Source organism: Trichoplusia ni, chromosome 4, assembly GCF_003590095.1.
Source record: "Trichoplusia ni isolate ovarian cell line Hi5 chromosome 4, tn1, whole genome shotgun sequence".
NCBI lineage: Eukaryota > Metazoa > Arthropoda > Insecta > Lepidoptera > Noctuidae > Trichoplusia > Trichoplusia ni.
In genome coordinates this window covers 7332934-7348851 of record NC_039481.1, presented here as the reverse complement: position 1 = coordinate 7348851, position 15918 = coordinate 7332934, and the positions used below count along the sequence as shown (strand labels likewise).

Here is a 15918-nt window from a genome sequence, read left to right as displayed (position 1 = left end):
GTTCAGATGGCGATTGTAAAAGCCAGTACAGATCGAAAAAGGACAGGTTTTTGTGACCCTATCGTTTGTTAAGGTAAACGTACATTAGTACGAGAAAGACGCAACGCAGACATGACATGAAACCGATTTAGTTTTGTCGAAGGACTCCTATTAATATTCAGATATCTTTTTACCTCTTTATGTACCACGATACGTTGCGCTTGCGCTCGAAACAGGCACACGAACGTTTACCTTTAGCGTATTAAAATCGTGTCGAAAATTCGTTTAATCTCGTTAAAAAGTGAAGTGAATTATTGCCCGTACTCACCTTTACCAATTATGGAACACAAAATTCGAATGAAAAATCTGTGCGGGGCGTGACATACGTATAAATGAGGGTGTTACTCCGAGAGTGGGCTATTAAAGCATACGAGGTACGGTGACACGCCAGAATAGGTGGAAATGGGTAACGCTTTGAATGAACATGCATCGTCACTCGTAGTACCTGACGGGCTGACGTCCATATAGCAACTTCTTGACATACGATCATGTAGCTCCTGATCCCTGTATTATGCTACTAGCACTAACAAGCATCTTAAGCGAAACATTGTGAATGTAAACACTCAGTAAACAGATTGTTGTTTCGCTATAGTCAAACAAGACTATGTGCTTAATGCCGGCAAACGTGCCATATTGGTGGTTCTAAGACAGTTGAAGATCATAAAAGCGCTTATATCATTTGGCAGCACGTTGACGTAAATGATAATTGGTCCCGCAATTAAGACGATGCGGCTGACTCTTCAAACATCTAAACCTCTTTGTAAGCTTTCCAACGTAATTAAAAATTAATTTTGCAGTATCGATTTTAGGTAGGAGCGCACTATAATCCGATAAGATTAATTGGATTTCGCGTTATTTTTTTAGGGTTCTTTATCCAAAAGGTAAAACGGAACCCTATAAGTAAAGCTTCGCTGTTTATCCATCTTTCCATTAGTCTATTGCCATCACCTGTATCTCATGAACCGTGATAATAGAATTTTTGTTGTTTTAACAATCAATACATCAAGGTTAAGTTGCGGTTAGTGAGTGTCTGGTCATAAATGTGATGGGCGAAATCATGAATGGTTTCTATAGGTCTAGCCTATACATAAGTACGGAACCCTCAGTGTCCCGAGTCTGACTCGCACTTGACTCGTTTTTATTTCCTACTGACGGTTATCGTTTGTTACGAAAATTGATGGTACGATGTCTAGTTAACGTGATGAAAATTAAGCTTTTTCATTGAAAATAGTTCGCAGTTTTACTACAGGGTTTTATAGCCAGCCATATTATTAATTAAAAGCTACTTAAGTCTTTACGGCTGACACATCTTACCTGGTAACAAAAGGTCACCTACAAAAAAATAAACATGAAATTTTTAGGAGCCCCTGATTTACGAACCCGTATTAAAAAACGATCTCGAGATCCTCCGTATCTCATTGATATTCCTTCGTAATAAAGCCGATTTGAATGTAAATTGAGACAAGTAGCACTTCCACGATAGCCTTCGGCTATAAAGTGTATCATTTCTGCTCATGTGAGATAGATTTCTATTCATGACGGAAACCGAGCAATTCGCGTTGGCGTGTGTTAAGAATGAGAAACGAGGATTTATTGTCACGTTTTTTTAGATTAATTTGGGGTTTTCGATTTTAAATCGATCTAGTTTTGAACTATTAAAAATCCCAATATATACTTATCGCTATCTTGTAACTAAGTGCCATCGTTGTTGTTACTCATTCGAGACGGATTTGTCAAAGTACCACAGCCATAAAATTATAGGGTTCTTAATAAATGAGTAATTTAGATTGCACAGCTTTGAAGTACTACTAAGCGATACTTTATTACATTTTTATCTAAAGAATTCGAGTAATAAGTCGGTAGTTATCTTAATTTACATGTTCTGCCACCATTTCAAGATAAGTTACGTTCAGTTTCCGGGAATCGACCACCGAACTTGAATAGAATCTTTATTTGAGTAATTGAATAAAAACAGGCGATGTAATAACGGTTCAGGTCACAGGTCACAGATAAAATGAAAAAAAGATGCTCTGTACGCAGCGGCCTGCTCACGTACGCAAACTTTGAACACTTTCAATAGGACGGCTTTCATTCGCTCCGCTCGGGCGAACAATTGAAGAGGTCTGCGATGCCGCTACCGAATCGTATTCACCATTATACGTAAGTTATATTAATTTTATGAAGGCACACCCATTGTTTGAGAGTATTAATTTCGTCTGTGTACCCCCCGGTATTGTATCTTTATCGTCGGATGGCTAATGTATTTATATGACAGACGTAGACACTATTTATATCTGTCCAGTCTAGAAAATATTTTGATGATCTAGCCATTCTGTTGAGTGAGTGTGGCCAAGCGTGTGACTTTTTTCATTTTCGCAAGTAGTTTGGCTCAAGATTCTTGCCTCTTTTTATTAACGTTGCCTGCAAAAATTTCCAAAGACTTTATGACTGTCTGTCTGTCAACAATATCTTAGTCAGTATTATACTAAATCTACCTTGAAAAGACGATTTGAATAATTCGAGAGAAAATAAACAAGTGATTATACAGCCGCACAAACAGTCTACATATTGGAAAAAGAACATTTGTATGTGTTCGTTTTGTACATATTTCAAAGTCATTGTGTGTGGTTGTGTACGTAGATATGTAGTTTGTTCATATGTTAGTTCGCTTCAAGGCTTGGAGCGAGGCGGTACAGAGGAGGGCGCGTGTTTTCAACCGCAGTGTAAATATTTTAACGCTCCGGCTGTTTCGGCCGCCCTCTGCCTACTGTATTGGGATGTGGTTTTGAACAATGCTCAAGCGCTTAACGTTTTATTGGATATGGTATTCAAACTTTTTGAGAGACATTTTTGCAAAATTCCCAGCTGCTGAGTTTTTAACTATGCGCTGAAACTATTGCATGAAACTCTTTCGTCGACGGGTACACAAATGTTGACAATATTTCAACGGTTTTTTTTAATAGGTACCTATCTACTATCGCAGAATGATTACGATTATTCGCGCACATGTTATTTTTTCAATAGCTCCTTATTTATAGACATGCGTGAATAATAAAAACGTTAAGTTTAAAAAACGCTGGTGTTGGTTCCTTATTGCGTCTTTTTTTATAGTTTCTTGACGGGGTCCCAACAAAGGATGAATGTATTCCGGTACCGACCCAACTTTAATTCTATGTGCATAGCATACGTATTATGTACATCTAGTTGCCTCCTAACTGCTTTGTTTCTACGCATTACAATGTACCACAGACCACTACATGCTCTGAGGCTATTGTTAATTCTATAGCATTTGTTCCTCGGTGAATAATTTTGAACACAGAAATAAGCTTTATAAAAGTACGTGTAAACAGCGTGCCTCTATTGTCTTTGTTTAAATTTTGATTGAGTACACTCTTGAATTTGAATAACTTCAAGAACAAATGATTTGACGCCCGAGACGTAAACAAAGGCTGTTAAGACATTGTTTACATTAAGACAGTGTTGTTTTTACAGAAACCAATAGCTTCGAATTGGGAACGAAGGCAGTAAAGTTTGTATAAGAACACGAAGACAATATCGACATTGATTAAATCTGAACGATTCTGCAATATCTATCCAAAGTTACGCTGTTCATAGAACGAAAACAAATAAAAATGATTAATCCGGCCATTGAAACGTACGGGCGATTGCACGCTCCGAGCCTAATACGTTTACTGATAGTATATATGTACCATCGTTATTCACTTTTGCTGGCGTTAAATCATATATTTTGCAGATCTTCTCGAATCAATTTTTGCAACATCTGCTCTTTGTATTTCGTAGTTTTCGAACATTTATATAGCTCTATATTACAATATTTTTGCTATAAGTGAGTAGTTTTCAGCCAACAGTTGATTAAAATAATATGGTTGATGAAGTGATGCAATCTCGTAAAATCTCAAAAGAAATAAATGTAGTTCATTATAAACTTTAAACACTACTTAATTCACACTTTATACACGATAAAAAAAATATATTTCAAACTTAATAAAAATCACAGTTCGAACTTTATCAATTTCTATTCAAATGTCGGTCTCAAATCAGGACGGATTATGGGGTTATGTGATTAACCCAATAGTTGAGAAGCAAATTTGCTTTGAAGTTTCTGTATTATAGATGTATAGAACTTCAGTGTAATGTGATCACACAGAGATTTCATATTAAATGAATATTGAAACCAATATTCGTCCCTTTTCTGTATGAGAAAAGTTAGAGTAAATCCAGACTAGTGTCTTTACTGATACTATGAAATAAAAGCTTTTAAGCTCTTTAATGAGAAAAGGCTTTATGGATTTTAATAAGAAAAATAACATGATGAGAAAGGAATAAAGTATAAAAAATTTTATCTCACTTATTTTCGTGGAAAGCCCTGTGTTACTTATCCATAGCATGATCAATGTCGCTTCATTCCAAAGAGTCATAATTAGAGTCTTTTCTTTTAAAACAGAATACTTAGCAAGGTGCGTTTCTCGAAACTCAATAACGTCTAGCTTTCTCCGTACTAGCCTGTACCTTGTTTTAATACAACATTGTGTTTCCATTTCCAAGCATGTCTAGTTTCATAGCAGTGTTTAGTAAATACCGGTCACTACATACCCCTACACCGTGTATTTGCCCAGCTATCTCGTCATATAGCTCGTAGCCGTGTAATTTGGTATTTAGAGTGTATCTCGCGTCACTTGTGCTCTGCGGACGTCCGGCCCGCTCGCTTCCGTCCTTCTAATTTACTCTACAAATTCAGCCAGTACTTGTGTCGTGTCAAAGATACACGAGAATTTGTGCTTTGCTTTCCTACGTCCACTTACATAACTCAGATGTACGAGATTATTCCGGAATTTATCTAGATTTGTCTGTTTTATACCTTTGAATAAATTGGGTCATGGTCCGCTGGTCTTTAAATAATCAAATCCTTCTCCAATATTTTCTGAATTATTTCTTTAATGTAGTTGCCTGTTAGTTCTTCATAAATCACCTCTGAATTGTTTAAGTTACTTAAGTTATCACATATTTTCCTCGTACGCTGAGCTAATAGCCGTGGCGCACTTTTACTTTTACTACATTCATTCGCACCAGCTGCTCGTTATATTTATTCGTATTTATCGACGTCCCTAGAATGTAAGTGGGAAGAACGATTGTAATCATCGGCCTTGTCCACCCACGGAGCAGTTTTGCCAGTTGTAATAGACTATTGTTATTCAACTTCAGTTTTCCTTGCGGTTGTTTTAATTTATCGTTAAGTATGATCCACTATGTATGTAGGTACTCTTGTCTTATCACTGTAGGTAGACTGGAGTATGCATAAAATAAATATTATTTTATCTCTCGTAGTAAGTTCTGTTGCATCATCAATTGTTTTATTCACGAGCAAAACATTCCTATATCACTCAATTAGTGCAATGTAGATAATTTAATTAGTTGTTATTCGTTCATGTGGTACATTGAAAACTAAACAATGAGGAATATTAAGAGGTTACCTTACACGGGATGTGCAACAAAATATTTATCCATCTAAGAAAACACTAATGCTAAAATAGTATGGCGCGTAGAAGATATAATCCGCATGACCTGACCCGAAAAGATTAAACGTGGATTGTCCCTATAAGTATGAGTGTAGGTATCTGGAGATGATAACACATCAAGTTCCAGTAGTCCATCCAGGTACAAATACTATCTCTGCTATTAGTCTCAAAGTTAGCTCAGTGCTAGATGTATATACCCTAGCTAATTTACTATGAAGTTAGTAGTTACATCAACTACATAAACCACAGGTGATTTATGCAAATTTTATATCTTTATTGCATACGCTATTGACGGGTTGTGCCCGCGACCTCTTGCCCGGTGGATCAAGACACTACGTGACGAAACATCTGAATGTAATAGAGCTGTTAGGAATAATGAAAGAGGTTACAAAGTGTCGGGGTCTGTCCGCTAGCGAATCCGCCCGGCGACGCCCGCCAGAGCCCGGTCCGATACCGATTTCACTGGTAATTTCCGCACTCTACCGATCCCCCTTCAAAGAACTCACGCCCAATGGAGGAAATGAAAATCCCTCTCGGTTAAATTGTACGCCTGGGAACGATTTAACTTTTGTGTTTAAATGTACCTACTTAATAATTTATTGACGATATTTAATATGAAAACGTATGAGGGTACCCTCGTATGATATATTCCATTAAGTTTGATTTAATTATTTTACATCTGATAGAATTTCTGTATTTTTTCTATTAACTTAAAATGGTGCTACCTTTTTCAAGTAGGTATGTTACAAAATAATTGATTTTACAACGATATAACAACTGTCTAGACTACGTCGCATCATGTTTAAACAGTCTGTACCAATTAAAGTATTAATTTACAGACACAAAAATTAATGAGTCCATTTTTTTACAGAGACCATGCAACTGTCAACGAGCTCGTAAACGCTGCCATTGTTTTCGGCCGCATAGCAACGAAATATGGCTGTTTTCGAGATACTCTACCGGCTGGAAGTAAGTACCTGATAAAAAAACTAGCTGTCATAGTGAAATTTAAAACATTCCGAACTCCATTCTTTTTGTCGCCGGCGAACATATTTTTTGTGTGAATGGCTCGGAGGCACAAGCTGTGTAAACTGCAACACGTGTCTCATTAGAATTCTGTGCCGGCCTCCAATGGCGACAAAGAGTTGAAGTCATATTGTAGCGCGCGATAAATTCATGTCGTGATAATTATTTCGGGCTCGAAATTTGAATATGAATTATTATTGTGCCAGGCGTCGAACAACAGGGACATTCGATTACATCAGCGCGGCGCCGACGTGTCCTTGGGCCCATCGGTGGCCTTTCCTGTTTTGGGCATGCAAATGTGCCGAATGTACATAAGTAATAGGTACTTGATACACTGAGCCATGCAAATCACCTCTCCCGACTATTGTCCGCCGCCCTTGGGGTTTGTACGACTGTCCGGACGCGGCCTGCATCGTTAATTGAAAACGAATTTCGATTTGATTACCACTCACGGTAGTTACGGTATACGGCTGCCGTAAGCGTTAGTGTGTGATCCCAACTTGTTTGTAAGTTGGTAAATAACGTGGACAATGTTAGCGGCGAACCTACTGCCGCTAGGTGCTTGGAGATAGTCATAGAAATAAATGGTATGGGATAATGGATACAATCTATTTGTCGGGTCCGCCTCGACGCACCATTATCATGGAAACGACTTTATTTGTGAAATCTACCGTGGTCTCATTGAAACTAGTAGGTATATACTATAGACACGAGTGAACAATAATATCGTTAGGATTTCACTATGGCATCCTTTTGGATAATATTATAACAGGATGTGTAAAATAAGTCAAAATTGCGGAAATGCCGTCGGGATATTCTCTCGTAGAGACTTGGGGATTATATTTGTATTCGATAGCAATAGTAATACATGTATAGATCGTTCCATCTAGAGCCAGGTGTTGTATGCACGTTGAATGGGCGACATTTCTAAGACGTAACGCCAGTACAACGTTACGTGTCACGTTGCGAGTGAACTACGGGCGCAACGTGTTCACGTCGCGTGCCAAGAATTCTCGGTGACTGATACAAGAATTACACGATTAAGTCTTCACGCTAGAGAGTGCATTGAATATATGTGTAAGTGAAATATCGACCGCGTGGCTTGCTAGTACTGAACTAACTACTTAATTTATCTGTTGATAAATTGTTATTAATTCTACTACAACTGTTAGTTTCTATGTTGTCATGTTTAGGACGTGTAGAGCGGCATTTATTTTCCACAAATCGAATCTAGAATAAACAAAGTGAGGAGGTGACAGTGGGCCCTCTGTTTCTTTTTTCTGGTATTATCTAACCACAAGACTACGACTGTTTACATAGACTTTTGACTGGTTACTTTACCCACGTGTCATTTTGCCACAATATACCAATGAAACTGTCATCTTCTGTGTACCTTAATATAATAAACACTTGCCAAATAGTTATGTAGAATTAAATCAAAACGTAGCCGACATTTAACTAGTGTTGTATAGGCTCAACAATTGTTCTACGGTTGTACGAGGCGTTGATTGTGTCAATTTTGTCGCGTCCAAAACCGTTGAGCTCATTGCTATGCCGGTTAGTAAGCCGTAAATTAACTGTCCATCACGCGGTCTGCTCACTAAATAGACTTTACTGGTGGTCCACTCAACGAATGTTTTCCATAATTCATATTATTGGTTTGTTTGAATCGTTTCCGGCGAATAATAGGTGTTTCGTTCTATAAGCTATCCGTCACTACACAGTATGGAGCGGAGACTCTTTCCTACAACTGCAAAATATAACATTACGAGGAGGTTTTAGTCGTTGTACCCGCGAATTATTTTCTTCTATGACATCTTTGACTGTGTTTTGATTTCTCCAAAAAAATTTTCTGCCATTAATTCCTTTGTTTATACGGTGTACCAAAGCTTCGAAGTTAATGTCAAACTTCCAAGAGTTTTATTATTCATTCTTAAATGTCGTCAAGGTATTCGTACTATAATCGACTTAATTTCGTTACGAATTTATTTCCGTGGTTCATCCTATTGACAGAAAGCTACTTTATTATGAAAGCTGCTTTATATTCTGCTGATATTTTTTCAGATGCCGCGTAGAGATTTTTTGTTATCTTTTTTCATTTGAATGATTGCGACAGGACATTATTTTCTGTTGTCCCTTTTTATAACGACTTTGTAAATAATATTTATGATCTGAATTTCTGTATGTTAAATGAGGTATTAATGTAAAAATTGTACTTGCAAAGCTTTTGCCTTTGAAACAACAGAACAGATTATATTTTGTGCTTTAACGAATAAAACCTTTTCCTGTCTCGCCTCCTAAATTTAAGCTCGAATCGTATTTCAAGCATACTAATCTATTTAAGTCATTTGGGAGTAATTTAGACTGTTATGTAATGATTATAAATATTTGAGTTCACACCCACGGGCCCGCACCGCGACACAGATGTATTATGTTTTTAATTTATCGCAGTTATTTCACATAATATTTTTTTAAACCGATCTATATCGTGTCAAACTTGCTATTTGTAGGGGCGTCACTAAGTCGCAATATGTGTGTAATTATTTGTAGCAATCAATTTTATATTTTGGTTTTATTCGGTCCTATCGTAAAAAGTATTCCTTCTTGAGAACGTTTGTCTCATATGACGAGAGGGGAGTACGATATAAATTTTGTTTCATCAATTTGCAACGAAAATAATCTTATTTCTCATACCCTCGCCGCATCGACCGCGCTCGGGCGGGCGTTATCGCTCGAACAGAATTTTTATTGGACCCGAAAATATTATCTATACTGCGCATTTAATTTACTGAAGGGCACCAAAAGACACTGCTGTATGCGCTTGAACAATTCAAGTCTTCGATGAAAGTAACTAGATTTGAATTAAAATATTTTTTCAATAGACTTATATTTTATTAACATATCTATTCATAACAAAATTAAATTTTTATCTCTTGACATCTTAAATGTTGATTAAAATTGAAAATTCTTGACAGAACATTTATATTCTCAAGTACGTTTTTACGTGAACATTTTCTGAATTTGATTACAAATACAGCGCCACACGGTATTCTTAGAAGTGTTTTGACAGGAGTCACAAAGGGTCATTTAAATTTACACGCAAGACGGATAATGTGTTGGATTGGGTTAGAGGCCACGTAACGATCTATTCAAATACTCGACAACTATGAATATTTTATACATTACACTCGACGCTTCTCTTACACTGAAAGTAATACGTCGTATTCAAAGTGGAGACACTCGTTCTGTAATTGAATTTATTCATTCAAGAACGTCCACAAAGAATGTCAAAGGAGTTTCCAATAAACAAGACCAGCTTATACATAATGCGTTTGTAAGCTGTTCAGAATTTTCTCACGGGGTGACGGGTGGCTTCACTATCTCTGATTACTTGTAAGCTATTAATTTGGTTGTCGTCGCCAGCACCGGCGGACCTCCCAAGTAGTGTCGTACTCCGGGAGGTCGTACTCTTCCCCTATTTGACAAGTTGTTACCGTTCACAGATTAGGCACATTGTGCTCTAATGTTTGCCCACTAATGCCGTACACATTACGGCTCAGGTAAACATGCCACCATAAATGGTGGAGCTCTATTAACCGACGTTTCGAGTAAGTTATATTTTTACTTAATATGGGATTAATGTCAGATAAGATCGCGGTGTGCTATGATTGAAGGCCGTCTTGTAGGGCCGACCTGATTGTTGCGTGCTCTGTACTTCATAATGTTTATCATAATCCCGTGTGGGTGTTTATTTATGCGTCGGTAGCTGCTCCACAATGTTTTATTCTTTGTGGTAATGTCATTTAAATAAGATCAGTAGGATTTATCGCACTGAATAAGATCGAAGACTTTTATTTGTAGGGATATTTATTTTATCTGTACTATTAAAATCGTCACCAAATAAAATGTTTATTTAATTGCTTGACAACATTTTTGGCACGCAATTACGTCAAAAGATGTAAAGCAGGGTGTTAATTATCGAATAGATTGCCTCGGCTTTCTCTACGAGTCTATTATTATATCCCGGCTATATAACTTCGTAAAGCTGTCGTAATACGGCTATAGTTTGCGGCTATCGTAGTCGTCATCTAATCAAATGCAACCCTAGCTTGCAGTTACGCGGAACACATTCCGTTAATAGGAACGTCAATATTAAAGTGGTGTCACAATTGTTTGAATAGCTGCCATTTTAACGAGTTGTCTGTAATGTGAAATGTCTGCTCTGGAGAGTTTCTGCTATCTTTCAATTCACTGCAATAATACACTTGCACATTTCTCATACAGCTCGATGTTTAGAACATCTTGCTTGCTGAGATATGCTAAGTGTAGTATTGAATAATTATTTAAGTACGTCGACAGCAAGATGTTTTGAGCATATTTTCTCGTTCTTGAGGCTTGCTCCAAAGTACTTTTAAGCCCCGACGCAACATGAGAGGTTTTATAAGTTTGACGGTTTTTGTCCATATATGAAACCATAGCTCCTAAACGAGTGGACTGATTTACTAACGAGTGGACTACTGGTACTTTATTGAGGGAGGCAGTTTTTAAATTTTCACCGTATTTCTGTTTGAATTCGGGCTAGCGTAAAAACTGTGATAGATCACAACTTCTATTATCTTGTCTAGAGAGTCTTTTAACTTTATGAAGATAATCATATCATTTAAAGCGTTGTCTTTATATATTTCAGGCTACAGTTAGTATATGGCATCAGGTATATACCATATGAAACCTGTATAATAACCTACTTGTTTCATGCCCAGCCCCTATCGTTTACGTTGCGATAGGCGCTGCCTTATCACACGACGATAAATTATCTCAATAATCTGTCTCAGAGCCTACCACTATCAATGCAAGTGATAGTCTGTGGAAAAGAGATGTTACTCTCCGCTGCTTTATCGCCGTCCCGCTTCTGCAAGTCTCACTTTAAGAAATAATGAAAGTCTCTTGTCTCTCGTAAACATTGTCAGTAAAGGAAGTGAGCGTTTTGTTTAATAGCTGTCTTATATTAATCGTTTGCGGGTTTTAATCTAATATGTTAATTAGAAAGCGATGTTAACTGTTGAGCTTTCAGATAACAGATTTATAATGTAAGTGATAAGTTTGTTTTGATTTTAGAACTCATTTTGTTTACTTTTCAATCATTGTTTGATCAAGTATAATGTATGTACGATAAGCCAGACTTGACTTCTGATTAAAAATAAGTTCTAGATATTGGTCTGCAATTCAGTCGATGTAATTTTATAGTAACAACTGAAAAGGTGAACTTTTACATTCTCAACAAAAAACTACGCGAACAAATTCTCAAGTTTTCATACTCAAAATAAATAACACCGTACATATTTAAGTGAGTTTATTGTGAGCCGTTTATAATAACTTAGAAACTGTTGTTCTCGACATTGCGAAGATAAGTTCCAGGATTTTCTTATAGGACGTAAAAGTTTGAAGATTTCAATACTTTATGGCCATCCTATTCGCAACTCGAACTTGGCAATGCAAACAGGAATTTTATTGATGGGACTTTTTATGAACAATAAATTGTGCTTTTACTAACCTTGAACAACGTCAACGAGATAAATTATTTCTTTTTATTTTATTCGTTTGTTTGATAAAGTGTGTTGAAATGAAACTTTCAGAAAATAAAAGCAAAATTTGATTAAAAGCAAAATTAAAACAACGCTTCAGCCATATTGAACGTAGCCCAAACATAAATATTATAATACGGAGTTAATTAGATGTTGTTTTAATATTAAAATTTATTTTACTAACTTAACGAACCTTCGTTTTGATCATTTTTAAATTTAGCTTTTTATAACTTCGTGGAAAATATATTATGTTGATATAATTATGTACTAGATATTTTAATATTTCTTTGCTGGATTATGATTGTTTTAACCACATGTTACAAGAAAAATGTGTGGTTGTTGCATAAAACATATTTTACACGAGCTATCAATTCATATAAAACACAGTTTAAAACTTATTTTTTCAAAACTGTACAAAAAAAGACCAGCAAAAAGCTACGAAAATCCTCGTAGTTTTGACAGTAAAGTAATTGGAGGGCCATTCACACCAGAACACAGTCCCCTCAAAATATGAATGTAAAAATAAAATTTTGCGTTAACAAGCGCATTCGTCATTCGCATTCAAAATGTAAAATGAAATTTCATTCTGGAAGCGGTCATAATGACAAAAATTATGAAGTCATTACGTCTCGGTACGTATGAATGAGCTTTGTCGACCTAGCAGTAATGCCTCTATTTGTCGGAGAGAGATAGCGCTCTATACTGTGTATAACGTCCTCTCGCTTCCACAACTACAACAATACAGTTCTGAGAGATGGCAGTAGGCCTCTGAAATCTACGTAGCTCGTGCCATTATGTAACCATTTATTAATTTGGTCTAGATAAATTGGCTTCGTGATGCGAGCGCTTTTAGTCGGTTGATTACACTCACAATATTTTCACTATTCTGGTTCTGTAAATCATCAATTGTGCGCTGCTTGTACCTCGTTGTATTATTACAATAATAGCAACTATAATAAGTCCCTTATAGACGTAACGAAGATCTATGACTTTCATGACAAGGAAGAATCTGAAAACAATGCCGTAAATCATTTAACATTTTCAGTTATAAATTAATTGAAATCTTAATAATGGACTGTCAATAAACGAGTGTATAGGCATATAGCGTGCCCCGTATAATTGACATGTTCAAATGTGTGAAAACAATTACTTATGTCATTTAAATTCGATATTGATTTCGCCTTGAGTTTATTGAAGCCAATTCTCACACTTTATTAGATCTGTGGAGAGGTTGCGGGTCATTGAAGACGTTTATAAAAAAATAATTTCCGACTCATGTTAGTTACGGGTCGTAGACAAAATAACAATTTGTTTGTATACCCATCATGTTGTTTGATGGGTTTTATATCGGAAATAAACTTTTGTGTCATCGTAGAATGTTTACAGTGAACCGAAGAGCACACACACGAAATTGGTTCTCGAATAAACATAAACCGAGGAGGTTATAGCAACCTTTTCGATATAAACTTTTTAATAAACACTGTACATAAATGAAGCATACTTGAATGTTTTATCATTGCGTTCCACTGTATCTAGGTTATGTTTTCATTATTAAACAACTATATTTACATATGCAGTCTTTTGTCATGACTGTACTCGATTTGGTACCCGTTAATTAGTTTATAACGACTGTCATTGTTGTGAATCAAAGTTACACACGTTACAAATACTATCAAAGTAAAAGCCCAATCTAAAAAACCTGTCGTAAATGCTTAGTGGCAATTACGAGTTTAACATGCGTGTTTAACTAACTTTGAGTAGCGTCGTGTTTGCATCTAGTTGCATTCAAAACACTTGTATATATTATGTATTTGCAATGAAGATCGTGTTTGAGAGCCTCTAAATCTGATTATATCCCTTGACCTCACCAAAATTGTTCAAAAGAGATAGAATATCAATACTTTATATAATGCTGAAGAGTTTGTTTGTTTGAACGCGCTAATCTCAGGAACTACTGGTCTAAATTAAAATAAAACTTTTTGTGTTGAATAGACCATTCATCGAGGAAGGTTTCAGGCTATATACCATGACGTTGCGACCAATAGGAGCGAAGATACAATGGAAAATGTGGAAAAACCACAAAATTATTCATCTTCGAAGGCTTCCATTAAAAAAATCCTAACTTATATCTTCTAACCACGCGGACAAAGTCGCGGGCAACAGCTAGTATAGAATATAATTCTTGTGAGAAATAATCCAGGTGCTTGTTAAAAGAATTACCCGAAGGAAACTGATTACCATGGACACTTGGATCCTGTCACGTCGTACGTTTTGTTTTTATAATCTACACGTAACTGTTCTGTTGCCGTGTGCGTTATTTGCCTTAAGCTGCATACACATGACATGTTATGTTGAGCTTTATTTAAACAAGACTTGCGTTGACGACTGTAGAATTTTCTTGAGTATGTATTTGTGCACTTTTATTAGTAGATGGTTGATAGTAATTTAATTGTAAAAAACTGATTTGTACAATTAAATTATTGTATTGTACTTGATTGTATTGTATTCATTCGAATATTATGAAGTTGTAGTGTCTTTGGAGTAGGCTTATTAAATTATTGCTTTTTGCAATATTAATCATGTTTTATTTCTAGTCCCAGTATTTCAACATCATAACAAGTGAGGCATGCCTTCTTCCAACATGTCTAACCGCCGAACCGTATCATCTATTAAAATGTACATCGGACTGTTCGCAGAATTGTAACAATAGTAATTTTGTTCACTCCACAAAGTTTTTGCATTGCAACAATAGATTCAGATCTCGTGTATAGTTTCTTGTAACGCGATATGGTAATTGTGTCACGTTCTCGGCTCAGGCTGTGGGCCGTGCATTCACCGATGTTCTCTGCTGTTACTACAACATACACATATGATTTAATGTGTATGAACATCGCTTTCCTGTCACACATCTGAATTTACAACGTATTAACGTTTTGAACGCTAAAAAATGTTATGCTGACGGCAACCTTTGTGAGTACGTGACATCAGGGATGCTCCGCGCCGCAAATTATGTGTATGTCTTTTTGTTGCTGAATGGAAATTGTTTTCTCTTTACATTTAACACGTTACGTAGTAAAGCATACAAATGTATGTGAGCCTGTCGTATGTATGAATACTGCCTGACAGGATTATTGTGAAATGCAATAAAAAATAATACTCGAGTCTCAAGCAAAAATTTCTTCCTTTTTTACTAAGACGATCTATTCTCTTAGAGATATACCTAATGCAATCTTGATAGTGCACAAAAAATATACTTGGCACTAAAATAAAGATGTTATCTCATAATATGGGAAGGTATCATTACGAACCAAAAAGATAAATTATACCTATTAAACTTCTTAAAGAAGCAAGTTTCAGTTGTGGAAGCGAGATGCTGCTCTACACCGTGATTCACCATCTCGCTTCCTCGAAGTACGACCAAAGTGCTAGTTTCATAACTTGTAAATATGAGACAGAACAATAAAACATCACATCTATCACGCACGCGCAGTAGGAGACACATCAAGATATCTTTATTACTTTGATAAATAGAAGTAGAACTATCGCGTGAATTAATCGTTCGTTCACCTTTGTTATACATTGTTTTTCAGTGTCAGACCTCACAATGTTGTAGACACGTTTTATGTTACGTAATGTCGTGTTGTAATTGTTGTTATTTCATGTTGCTTTTTAATCGGATTGTTTTGTATGTAGGCGAAGTTCAATTGTTAAGATAATACTAGAAGTAATTGTGA

General features: G+C 36.2%; 1 protein-coding gene across 1 annotated transcript in view; it reads left to right on the top strand.

Moving 5' to 3' along the window:
- The window catches only part of LOC113492820 (heparan-sulfate 6-O-sulfotransferase 2), a 67537-nt gene that overhangs the window by 11403 nt on the left and 40216 nt on the right, over positions 1-15918 (top strand). The window contains exon 3 of the mRNA XM_026870497.1: positions 6448-6545. Coding sequence (XP_026726298.1) covers positions 6448-6545 — 98 coding nt within the window. The remainder of the gene's footprint in view (positions 1-6447; positions 6546-15918) is intronic.